This window comes from Haliaeetus albicilla, chromosome 13 (assembly GCF_947461875.1).
Source record: "Haliaeetus albicilla chromosome 13, bHalAlb1.1, whole genome shotgun sequence".
Taxonomy (NCBI): Eukaryota; Metazoa; Chordata; class Aves; order Accipitriformes; family Accipitridae; genus Haliaeetus; species Haliaeetus albicilla.
This window is the reverse complement of record NC_091495.1, coordinates 7,774,978-7,788,152: the sequence shown is the minus strand read 5'-3', so window position 1 is coordinate 7,788,152 and position 13,175 is coordinate 7,774,978. Positions and strand designations below refer to the sequence as shown.

Here is a 13,175-nt window from a genome sequence, read left to right as displayed (position 1 = left end):
CCTTTGCTCTCACAGCCTGCCATCCTTCATTTATACTCTCAGAAAGCACGATGGTGAGAAAGCCACCGGCAGTGCAGTCTGAAGTGCATCGCAGAGGGCAAGTGGTAAGACAGATCCTGAGGCTCAGCCAGCCCTCGCTGCTGTTTTATACTGGTTCTAATCAGGCTGTGCTGAAAGGCAATTTCTGGATTTCATTGTTTGTGCAGTGCTTATGGATGCGGCACCTGGTACACGTCTTACTGAATTTGAAAGCAGATCTGTCTCACAGATCTTAGTTGCTGGAATGGATGACTGAAAAATTCAGGCTGAAGCCATGTGTTGCTGTGATTGTGTTAAAAGGACTAGATGAAAAGGAAGTATTTACAGCTTGTATATCATCATCACTAAGAAGCATGTCTGCAGACAGAAATATTTGTCCCTTTGGGTACCCAGATGCTTCCCCTTTGGGGACTGATCTCTATCAGGACAGCTGTTTAAAATTCTAGTGGGTTTTTATTCAATCCCACAAGTAATTTTCTAGAGCTGTTAGAAAACAGGAATTATGAAGGGATGTTTTCAGGTGATCCAGGGACTATAAGTCACCATTATCTTCAGATCTGGAAATCAGAGCTATGGATTATGCCCGTGTTGCGCTTTCTGAGGAAGCCCTAGGGACCCAAAGAGTTTTTTCACAATTGGCAGAGACCAGGATTATGTGAAATATTTTTAATACATGTCTTAGTGCCTTCAAGCCCACACATTGTAAGTTATTTTTGTAGAAAAAGGCAATTACATTTTTATAGGTTGTCCTCTGGTTTAGAGTAATTTTTACTGGTTAAACATATTTTAGCCAATTCAATAATTGGCCAGAACTGTGCTTTGCAAATACCTTTCACACTCTCCATTGCCTTATAAGTCTACAAATAAAGAATAAACATATAACTTACCACTCAACTGCCTTTATTTAGGATGCAGTAAAAGCAGCAAAGGAAGAAGGAGGAGAAGTGAAATCTTTCTGAGAGGGCACAAGTTCCTTCTGCTCTGTGACATGTCAACTCCTCTCTGCTCAGCAAAGCAGGAGCTGACATTAGGCTCCTGGCAATGCAGAGGGGTGAAGTACAAAGCGCCAGTGGTAACTGCACAGCAAATAAGCACATGTCTATTTGATATAATGTGAAGCAAACACTGATCTCCTGGAAGTCATCTGTGGTCCATCCAGTGGACCATCCTGTCTCAAAGTGTCCAAGATCAAGTGTTTCAGAGTAGCCACACAGATGGAGGGATATTTTAAACTTCATGGCAGGTTTGCTCTCAATCTCTAATATTAGAGGTCGGCTCAAAGCCTGAAATCAGGAGGTTTCATGATTTTCCAAAGGAGGTTTTAGCAATAATTTTTAAGACACTGATTACCCTTTTTATCCATTCAGATGTCTGATCCCTTTTCTCATCTTGCCAAATGCTGTAGACCAGCAATATCCAGTGACAATAAACTCTGCATTTTAGTTAGCATTTTGTAAAATATATTTTCTTTGATCAGGTTTAAATGTATTACATCAATGTTATATTGAACATCTTCTCCTGGAGTGAACCAGATATTTTTTGGGAGAGCTCCTGGTAAACCCATTGGCTAAGAAGTCAGGTTTTACAAAATTTGAAAATAAAGGAGGAAAAGAGATAGAAAATCTACCAAGCATTATTATGAAATATTTGGTTTGTTTCAGCGAAATATGGGGATACGGCAAAAAGGGTCCAGACTCCAGCTACTTCCCAGTAGTGGTGGAAATTCAGAGGCACCAATGCTGTGTTAAAGCACATTCATGCCATTGAAAGATGTGGAATACACTTCAGGTATTTAACCACAGTCACATGCTTAGCCAAGTAAAACAGAAAGTGCACTATTGCCTGGCAGATGTATCTGGCAACATTGGGATGGGTGTTCCTTCAAACCAGACTCCTCACACTGGGATTTTTGTTTGTCCATCTTTTTACTGCTTGACTGTAATTACTCTTGCATGGTTTTATTATATACCTGCCCATACCATTGTGTATGCCAGTTACAATGACAGGATAAATGCAGGTATCTGGGGGTATGAGTTCCTCATTTCTGTCAGCTTCATGTGAAAATGGCTAATTTGGGGGCTCATTGTGCTCCTTGTTTCAGGAGCATGCCATCTGTTGATGAGGACTTAGTTACTCCTCAAATTAGATGGCACTCAAGAACACATAGTCTAATTCCTGGGTATTGCAGGACCAATAAAACTGTGGATTTGCACTGCAAATGGCTTCCTCTGGCTGTTGTTTATAGGAGCTCTTAACAAAACCCTTACATCAAGCAGTAAGTGTCTCCACAGTAGTCTCATTGATTTCAATGGCACTACTCAAGTAGTAACTCAGTGTGAATAAGGGTATCCATCTGGTCCTTGGAGATGTAGCTGCATCAGTTGAAGGATCTGTCAAGCATTCCCCAAGCAGACTGTGCTCATAGACATACGGGCTAGCACAAAATTAGGCCTGGGAGTATGCTGATAAAGCGACAGCCAGAATAATCTGAGCAATAGATAAAGACCCTGTTACCATCCAAGAGTGGTTCCCCAGTGTAATTAGGAAGTGCACTGTTATGCAATTAAGAAAATTAATTAGATGTAAACGTTTAGGGAGTGCAGGTTGAAGACGTGTTGCAGCACAGTCTTGTCTAGCTCTGTGGTACTTTTAAGATCTGCTGGTGGTATAATTGGTTTTATGGTGTCTCTGAATGAGCTGTATTCCCAAATTTCTCTATTGACCATTCCAGTGGCATGGAACATAATTTACTACATACATCAGAATGCTTCAACCTACCAAAACTAATATCAAAACACGCTGTTCACTTTTTGGTCAATACAGTGAACTTCTTTGGTCCAGCCAGGTTCATTCATCTTCTAGCTAAGTTCTGATTTAGCTGTCTCCATCCATCCATCCATCCATCCATCCAATGATCTTGAATTTAGGGATGGAAACATTTCCTCACCAAGTATCCTCAAGCTAATTATCACTATGTTGCCAGCTACTTTTAAATGAAGTAAAAGAGACCTGGCCAACAGTATTTTACTTACCTTTTTTTCCAGGAATCCCAAACTAGATGTGGTCATTCAATGTAAAGCAAAGTTGAAACAACAAAAAAAAATCACACTAATCGTATTTGCCATCTGTTCTGCGTGTAGGAATTCAGAGAAGCAATATCCTGATTTGACAAATAGCATGTTTTTTCAAGGCATGCTCATGTACATGCTGTTTCCAAAATGCACCTTGTCTTAAAAGAAAAAGCACATCCCTACTGACAACAGGACATCACCATTACATAGCTCCATTACATCACAGAATGGTGATAGGACATCAGGTACTGAAGAGAGATATCCTTTAAACTAGAATAATATTGGCAGTCCTATGGACAGAGCTGGCTCAAGCATTCTTATGAGGACAGGCAAAATTAAGTCTGTTGGTGCCAGGGTGACTGGGACCCTCTGGGATGCAGGAATCATAGACCTTTGTCAACGAGCCATCTGTGTTGAGATCCCACCCATGAGCAGCATTTCTTTTCAGGGTCAGACCTCAGGCTACACTGCTCCATGGAGGAGCTCTGCCCCTCAGAGTGCTCCATCTCACTGAGGCTTTCTGTATTCCTGGCATGTAAATATTTGAATTTATTTTGTATACTGGCATAACTTCCAGAGGAAGAATGGAGAGGTACCTCCCCTCCAATACTACCCCTGGGCTAGGTGGTAGACCCTCTCCTGAGGACAGGAGATGCTGACTTGCATCATCTAAAGAGGAGGGGGGCTTGAAGCAGAGCTTCTCACACCCGTCCTAGCTAAGTGCTTAAACCACTACACGACCTTGTGTGGGAGGAGACTGAAAGCGGCAGGGAAACAACTCCTCCATAGACATATTTCAGACAAAAGCATTGCTATCACTGTGTTTCAAAAAGAACTGGATCCTCCTGAGATGCTTTAGGTATCCTCGGAGATGCCTCTTGGACTGAGTCTCTCAGAGGACTCTCCTAGAGAAACATCTAGTGCTTGGAACCTGCTTAGCCTTGAGTCTGAGCTAGATGACAAAACCTGAAAACTGTCAAAACTTAAATATTTCTGCACATTTAGAGAAACACAGCTTTCAGGGACCTCAGCAGCCCCGGTCCAAAATCTGCAGCACCCGTGAGTGGAGGTATCTCCATAGGCAGGCAGTAACTAATCACAGGCAAGTCTGAGCAGTGCAGCTTTGAAGTCAAGGTCTAAATGCAGGTGAGAGGCAGTTTAAGTGAATGCCCCAAGGATACCCTGGAAGTCACTAGCAAAGAGAACTGAACCTCAAGGTCCTAATTCAGAAGGCTGCACTTAACCTTTCTACTAACTTGACAGAACACAGTCAAGTGTGTTCTGACTGAACACACTTGGTTCAGGAAATCCCTGGCGTGACCCACATCACTTTTAAGTCATGATTTTTTCTTGTTACTCATGTTACTGGTTTCACTATACAATGCAGGGCATGATCTGTGAAATTTTATTTTCTCCACAAAGCTTGTTCATTGTTTGTGCTCTAGTCAGCTTGGACACTAAAATTTGGTTAGATAATTTCTCATTCAAGCTTTCATACACCAGACCAGCATGTCTAAAATTCAAATATTATCAGCATGTATAAAAGCACACACACACAAAAAATCCCAACCCAAAACTGAGACGAGTTCCAATTAAATTAACATGTAGAAGGCTGGCACTCTCTGCTGGAATCAACTTCATTATTATTAAGTTCACAACTGCTACTTCAGATACCTCCTTCTCTCAGGATTTTGACTAAAGGTGCTTTACAAATTAGAGGTCAGGTTGGTACTTTATAATTTTCTCATTTTTCCTTTAATCTCCTTTTTTCTGTTTAATTAATTGCATGCTGATTCTTTCTGAAACTGAAAATATTTTCCTAGTTTTCTGTATTCAGAGTTACCATCTCCCAGGCAAGGCTTCCCCAGCAGAAGATGCCACCCAAGGCAGACAGGAGCATCCTTCATGTGACACAGCCTGCACGCTGGAACAGCCCCTGGGGATGCCACTGCCCTCCAGCACAGAGACCCCGCGGGATGTCCCGCTGCCTGTCACAATGCCGGCCACTGCCAGTAATCAATCTTGTGTTTGATGAGCACTGCATTTCCAACTCCCTGCAAATTAATGAGCAAATATGATGAGCTTTTAAAATGTAGCAAAACATTTGCCATAAACTGCGTTGGTCACAAAGCCCCTTTAAACTCCCAGGAGATCATACCTGCTTTGGCACACGTGCTGAGTAAATTTACACAGCGGTCTAAGAGTGTGATTACAGCTTGGGAAAACATACACAGTTTTACAAACACATACAGTTTTAAGCTAGCTAGCTTAGTGACTGTGCCAGATATCTTACTGATATCAATTACCAAATGAATCTCTTTAAATAAAAGGAAAGATTTTCTTTTCTGGTCAAGCTTACATGGATGACATTAAAGACAGATGACATTAAAGTCCAGATATCCAGAGAGCTGTGCCCAAGAACTGGCCTAGGAGTAGTGGCTAATTAGATAGTTAAGGTGTGCAGAGAAAATAAGACACAGAAATGAAAAATCTCTAGAAATCCCAAATCCTGTGCTATCTGTAGCTAAGCTGTGGTAAAAGGATTCCATTCATTATTAAAGAGAACACTGATGATTTTATAATTAAAGCAATGTCACAGTGCCCTGGTCTATTCTCTTTTTCCTTTAAAAGCTTCAGGAGATAAAGTAGCCTGACTTCTTTCAGAGGCGTTAAAGGCAATGAGAGCTATGGTTATCTAGTAATAAAGCGGTTTCTTTGCTTTTGTGTCTAAATACAGGCCCTCAATGGCACAGAAGTCAGTTGCTTATTTTCTCTTCGTAGTCTGTGATGTCGCTGCCAGGGCAGCGACATTCGTGGTGGGATGTTCAGTAGTGTCCCCATAGAGCTACAGGGTTTAGTAAAGACACAGAGAAAACATCCACTTACGTTGAAATGTGTTTAATGTACTCATGTGTTTACAATGCAATGAAGACAAATCTTTGGAAAGATTTGTGGTGCTTTCTACCCGGATAGCCTAGCAGTTTTCTTGGAGACTCTGTGCTCCACATACCTGTGTTATGTGAGCTGCTCCAAGCGGTATGTGGCCTCAGCAGAGCACCTGGGTGATGTTCCCCTTGCCAGTGATGGTAGCTATTCCTGCTGCTCCACCTCAGCGACTGATGGTGATGTACCAGGTCTGGAGCACCGGTAAAGGCCCTGTTACTTGGGTATGGCTTGTGTGTTGGCTGGCAGGGACTGAACAACTGAGGAGGATAATGGAAATTCCCCTTAAAACCAGCTTCAGTGATTTTTTACACATAACAGAGGGGGACACTGAAACATTTTACCATATCAGCTGACAAGAAGCATACAGCAGAGATAAAAATGTGACCAACTGTGCAGTTAGGAGAATAAGAGAGAATTCAAAAAGGATGAGGGAATTTAGGGAAGCCTGAAATGCTTTAAGGCGTTGGAAGAAGTCCCTCACTGTTATCTTCTATATAAGAGCTAGATCAAGCTACTCCATTTAAACTAGCCCAGGCAAACCTAATTTGGTGAGGGATTATATCGAGGAGCAGACCAGCTAGTTTGAACTTAAACAAAGCATAACTGGTTTGGGGTTGTTTTGGTTTGGTTTTTTTTTTAATGAATAGGAGGTGGGTTAGAAGAAATACATTAATCACCCCTTGAGCCAGCAATGTAATTTTTACACATTTGGAGCAAATAGACAAAACCAGCCATGTTTTACAGAGTTTTCAAAATAAGTGAAGAGCATTTGTTTTTCTAAGTCAGCCCTGTGCATTATGAAGAGAGTGCACATGTCTTCTTCCCTGGAAGCAGCAGGAGTCAAAGAAGAAACTGTTTTCTCCAGTTCCTGACATTGTTCAGTTCCTGCATGGATGAAAAGCTGATTCCTTCAGCTTTTTCCTGGCTGTTATCCCAGCATTTGTTCAGGTGCTTCTTTAGTCCATCTCCCAGATCCATTGCTACCAATTATTTTCTGCTTCACGCTCCTTCTCTTCCAACACAACCCTCCCCAAGAACCACACTGGCCAACCCACACAGGCAGGTGATGCTGCGCTGATGGGGGCCTGCACTTCAGGTGAGAGCTGCATCAAAGATTTCAAAGACAGAGGAAGGAGTTAATGAGCGGCCAACAGTTACAAGGGAAGTAATTTTCTCTATTAAAGAAAGAGAGGATTTTATGCTGTACGTGCCAGTTATACAGAGAGAGACAGACACCATGGCAACAAGCTTGCCAGGCAGTAGCAGGGCACTACTTTAAGATTAACTATCGCTGGGGACATCATTAGTGGTGGAGAAACCTCAAAAGCTTTGGAATTTGGGTTCCTTTTGCACCCAGAATCTCGTTTGCTTTTATGGACTTTATTTGAATCTCCAGTCTACAAGCTTAGGCTGGGATAACAACAACAGCAGGCTGGGATTTTGGATGCATCCTCAATAAGATGGAAAGGAAAAACACGCTCACAGTATCTCAGTGCTTCCAGGCCTGCCAGGTTGTCTGAACTGTATGGAAATGAAGAACTAAAACATACCATTGAGTCAGGTTCAGAGGGATTTTCTGAAGTAAAGAACAAAAAGGAGTTTGAAAAGGACTGCTCCTTCTGTGCTTACTCATAAGCTATGGATCTGATCATTAGCCTCCAGTGATGGAAAGGAGAGATCCCTCTGTAAATCTCCCATACTGGGAGGATGAGCAGGTGTCAGATAATTGCATGTACGAGCTTGATTCTTTTTATCCTCCTAGCTCATAGGCAGAATCCCAAATGCCCGTGATTGTCTTGCACCTCATGCAGACATTTACTCTGGTGCAAAGCTGGTGTCAGATGCTGATGTGGTAGGATTTATACCCATGGGACGTTCCTCTATAGGCAACCATAAGACAATTAGTGCAGAAGGAGTTTGGAACTCTGAACATGGTCTAATGTGAACCACACTTTACAGGAGCAATGTACAGAGTTCAAGTTTTCAGTTCATGAGGTTGCAGTGCAAATGAAAACATTTCTATGGGAAAGTGGAGAGAGAAAGAAAAGATCTGAAGAGCCACTGCAGAGTTTCCATGGGGGTCTCTTTTGCCCCACCTTATTTATAAAGTGCTGAGAATGCCATGCAGCACTGTTTTCATAGTGACAGGGAATGTATCACAAATTCATGAACCTTTGTGACTTGCCTGCATTATAATTCCTCGTGACTGAGCTACTCAAATCTAACGGGAGCTGCAGTGCTTCACAGCTCTGAAAATGAAGCATGGCCAACATGCAGGGTATAAGAGTGCAGAGAGTCCAGATGCCCAAGCCCTGGCTCAGTCCACCATGCCCCACTGCTTCCACAAGAGCTGCTGCAGGCATTTTAGTCAAAAGGCATTTTAGCCCCATCAGGACTAACTGGAAGAACTGATGAGTGCGGATATTTGTTCAGCTTGCAGCACAAGGAAGGAAAATAAGGTGGACATTAATCATCTTTTTGCAGATGAGTCAAGTAAAAGTGAGAAGTGCATTCAATCCCATGAAAAGGCTTATTTTTGAGCAGTTGTTCTCTGAGACCTGATAGGCAAGTGCTGTGCTCAAACAACAAATGAAAGAGGGGGTGGCTCCTCCGGAGCTGCCTGCTTCCCAAAGATAAAGGAAGATGGAGTGCAGCACTCTGCCCAGCCTGTACAGGAGGGTGAGAGTCATTGAGATAACTATGAGAATTATTGTGGTGGGGGCATCTTGCCTGATGTAAAGGGAGAAGAACTGGGAGCATGCGATGGATTTCTGCGTATATTTGAGTTTTCCCAGTCCTGTGGAGAGAAGCCTCTCTGTGATCATAATTGGAATGAACTCATGAATAGCGCATGTGAGCAGAAAGCAAATCTGAAGCTGCAAGCAGTTAGCTCACCCGGCTGCATTGTTAGCAAGGAGATGTGTTGCATACTCAAGACATAGGGCAGGGAAGGACACGTTCATCTTACTGAACAGGCAGAGCACTCACTAGAAAATTCTCAAGGTTTTGGAGACCTCAGCTTGCCCCTGGTAGCTCTGTCTTCCAGGCAGGTGGAGGTACATAGATGTCTATTGCTGATCAGCAGGCAAATATCTACCATGAGAAACTGGTGGCAACCTAAGACAGCTGCATGCATGTCATGACCAGTGATACATGCACCAGGACAGCAGGGGAAAGCCTATAGTTCCCCCGCTGGCTGTTTTTATCCTGCAACCTGAAACAACTAAGAAGTATTCGTTTCTCTTTTACTGGGAGAGGACCTCTAAATGAGAGCAGAGAATACCATCTATTAGAAAGGCAGAGCCACGCACTCTAACAGGTCACACATCCCTTTTACTCGGACAGCTGTAGCCAGCACCAAGAAGAAATGCTGGGAAGTGTCAAGCGGAGGCTTGGGATTTGTCACAAGGCATTCTGTGTTTGGAGATGGGAACCAAACAACAGCTTTCTTCCTGCTTAAAGGGAGAGCTTAGGAACAAGCAGGCATGGAGAAAGGCCCCTGTCAAACACAGCACTGAAGAGAGAGGGGGACAGAGTCTTGGCCCCATGTCTGCCTTGGGGATGCAGATCTCTGCCTGCACTCCTTCCACTCCCTGGGAGAAGTGTCAAAGACATGTCATTCTCATCAGATCATTTCTGCGAGTTACAGAAATATTTTCTGATTGCTAAAAAAGACTGCTAGATTATCTTGCCTACATTGCTATGCTATTACTTTTTATATTACTGTGAAATTAAATGCAGGGAGATTTTGTAGAGGACAAAGGTTTTACAAGATCCTAGGAAAGCACAGCACCATTAGCCAGTGACTATTAGCTTCAGTTTTTTCTTTAAATCACAATCCACATTAGCACGTCCCTCACACACTCAAGCTCCTAGACCTCCTACACATGCATTTTATGTTCTTCCCCTCACGCTTGCCTTTGTGAGCTTCTGAGCTCCAGTCACTCACCTCCTAAAACTCCAAATCCTATCTTTGGGCACTGAAATATGCATATGGACAAGCATTCATAGAAGAAGATCCCAGCTGAAATAACTGCAGCAACTTTCCTATGGCCTTCCATCCTCTCTCCTCTTCCTGGAAGACTGAGCCAAGACTCATGGAGGAGTGCCATCATGTTTGTCTGATACCCTGTTCATCTTTGGGGCTGTGTCCATGCCCAATTCCCCTGTGCTTTCAGCAGCTCATCATCTGCCTCTGAGCTCCTCACTCCCAGCTTCTGCAGGTGCTTGGCACAGCTGAGGTGGACAATTGTCTGGGAAGGGAGGTAGCCAGAGCAGCAGCACAAATTTTGCCCGTGCCCTGAGCATCGGTTTCTCTCTGTGAAACATATGCTGGATGTTGCAGGCAATGGAGATCCCTTCCAGGATTTTGAATACGGCTGAACTTTGATGCTGTCATGGTTTAGCCCCAGCTGGCAACTAAGCCCCACGCAGCTGCTCACTCACCTCTCTCACAGTGGGATGGGGGAGAGAAGCAGAAGGGTAAAAGTGAGAAAACCCCTGGGCTGAGATAAAGACAGATTAATAGGTAAAGCAAAAGCTGCGCACGCAAGCAAAGCAAAACCAGGAATTCCTTCCCCACTTCCCATGGGCAGGCAGGTGTTCAGCCATCTCCAGGAAAGCAGGGCTCCATCACGCCTAACGGTGACTTGGGAAGACAAATGCCATCGCTCCAAACATCCCCCCCTTCCCTCTTCTTCCCCCAGCTTTATCTGCTGAGCATGACATCGTATGGTCTGGGATATCCCTGGGGTCAGTTGGGGTCAGCTGTCCCGGCTGTGTCCCCTGCCAACTCCTTGTGCCCCCCCAGCCTCCTCGCTGGTGGGGTGGGGTGAGGAGCAGAAAAGCCCTTGGCTCTGGGTAAGCACTGCTCAGCAGTAACGAAAACATCCCTGTGTTATCAACACTGTTTCCAGCACAAATCCAAAACATAGCCCCATACTAGCTACTATGAAGAAAATTAACTCTATCCCACCCAAAACCAGCACAGATACACAGTCAGAAGTCAAACCAAAGCCACCTGGGCCCATCTATCGTAAGTCAAAATTTGTGACATTTCAGCATGACAGAGAGAAACACTCTTTGTGCAGGAAAAGTAAAGGAGGTTGGGTTTGGGTTTGTTTATTTTATTTGTTTGTTTATCTTATTTGGTTCAAGAGTGCATTTATTTTATAACTGACAGAAGTTCACTTCATTTTTAGTGGGCTTAAAATAACTTGCCAGTAATAAAACCAAGTTTCTCTCTCTGCTTTTCATAACAAGGAGAAGCTGAATGAGTGGCTCCATGTTCAGAAGAGTCTCAGAGGTCTCTGCTGAATTCATTGACCGTGGATCAAACCAGTGTGGAGCACAACCACTGAGGGAGAAACAGAACAAGGAGTCAGATCATCCGTAAGGTCCACAGGATGCCACCGGGGCACTCTACCACAGCACTGGGAGAACAAGCTGGAGCTGCATTTTAATCTGTTGTATGTGTAGGATCCATCTGCTCTGGAACTTCAGGGAAATTTATTGCTAGCATCAGCCTCAGACACTGCAAGTGAGGTCTCTTCCAAGGGAAGACCAGTTCTCCAGGGCAATCTGCATGACCTTTGAAAAATTCTAGGGTCGGAGTATGCAATGTACAGTTTCAGCTAGATTTAACTAACTGTGACTGAGGGTCACAGGGCTTCCTAGCCATCCTCCTCCCTTTGAACCAGTCTTCAGCTGAGAGGACTAATTGGATGGACCTCTTGGGGCCCTTTCCAGCTGTTTCCTGAGATATATTTGTATTCTGCAAAGGGAAGACTCAAGCTGATTGCTTTTATTGCAGCTTCATCAGGAGAAATTTGCATTAAAAACAACGTGGCAAAAAAGGACCTGGCATCTTAAAAGGTCTCTTCTAATTCTGGCAGGTTGATCAGTACATTCTCTGCCAGACAGGAACAGTTCCCTGCTGCGTGTTTTCTAATGAATTGACCACTGCCTTCTAAAAGTAGATAGTGAAACACGCTGGGTAAGCATCTTCTGAAGCAACCTTAGGGGTTTTGAATGTATCTTTACTTTTTTGCTCATATAAGGTAATTGTTCATTTTACTAATTCAGACAGGCCTTCTCAGCTGAAGTACCTTTTCACATAAACAAACTTTCCATTTGAATCACTGTTGAGTTTACCACTTAGAATACTGATTTTAAATAAATGTATTTTATTGCGGTCCATTGCTGTAGCTTAACCAGATGGTATTTCAATCTGACCAGCCTTACCTCAGCCAGAGAGAGCTGGATGACTCCACTCTTGTCTTTGTCCAGGAGATGGAACACTTCTGAAAAGTAGAAGCGGGGGAAAAAATTCGATATAAACCACAGAGTTTGGCATGTAGAGAATCACTGTCTGACAAAATGTAGAGGTCTGGCTTTTTGCCATGATCTACTGGAAATCTAGACTGGTTCTGCAAGATAACATTACAGCTGTTCTTTCCTCTTACAAGTAATTTCTAAGCCACTTCATGGGGCGGAATAGTCAGATCTACAGCAGCAAACCAAGAGTTGGCAGCAGGACAACTATAAAATCTGATGCAGTAGCATCTGGTATGATCTGGGGACAAACCTGTAAATCAGGTCTGAGTAAGGACTGTAAATGATAAATGGTACCATTTATAGGAGCTGGGACAACCTGGGGGCCAGAGCACCGATCATAAAGTGCAGATGACTGTAAAGCAGAAGAGCATGGTAGGTTATGAAAACATGTCCCTCACCCTCCATGGTCATTCAGACAGAAAGGCTTTTGCTATTTCTCTGCTGCTTTCTCCAACAGACACAATATTTCTGGCACCCTCACATTTCCAAGCAGTTTGCTACATTCACAGTTAAAAGACACCAAACACTTAATGAAACCCCAAAGTTTTCAGGAATTCCCCTTGGCTGGGGAACAGAGGCACTTACTGAACAGGGTCTCCAAGCGGATCATACAGGCCACAAAGCCGTCGAAATCAATGGTCAGCTTGCTGCAGGCGTATCGGATAACAATGCTGTGTTGCACCTGGTCGTTGAGCGTGAAACCTGAAGGCATGGGAAGCACATGAATCACTGACACAGCAGGTTAACATGCTGTCTCTGATGTGACTTATCCATGCACTGCTG

At 43.6% G+C, this 13,175-nt stretch overlaps 1 protein-coding gene across 1 annotated transcript in view; it reads right to left on the bottom strand.

Moving 5' to 3' along the window:
- Positions 1 to 11,166: 11,166 nt before the first annotated feature.
- The window catches only part of CAPN8 (calpain 8), a 31,319-nt gene continuing 29,310 nt past the window's right edge, over positions 11,167 to 13,175 (bottom strand). Inside the window, exons 19-21 of the mRNA XM_009917069.2 lie at positions 12,978 to 13,094; positions 12,300 to 12,358; positions 11,167 to 11,412 (exon numbers count right to left, since the gene is read on the bottom strand). Coding sequence (XP_009915371.2) covers positions 11,389 to 11,412; positions 12,300 to 12,358; positions 12,978 to 13,094 — 200 coding nt within the window. The 3' untranslated portion in view covers positions 11,167 to 11,388. The remainder of the gene's footprint in view (positions 11,413 to 12,299; positions 12,359 to 12,977; positions 13,095 to 13,175) is intronic.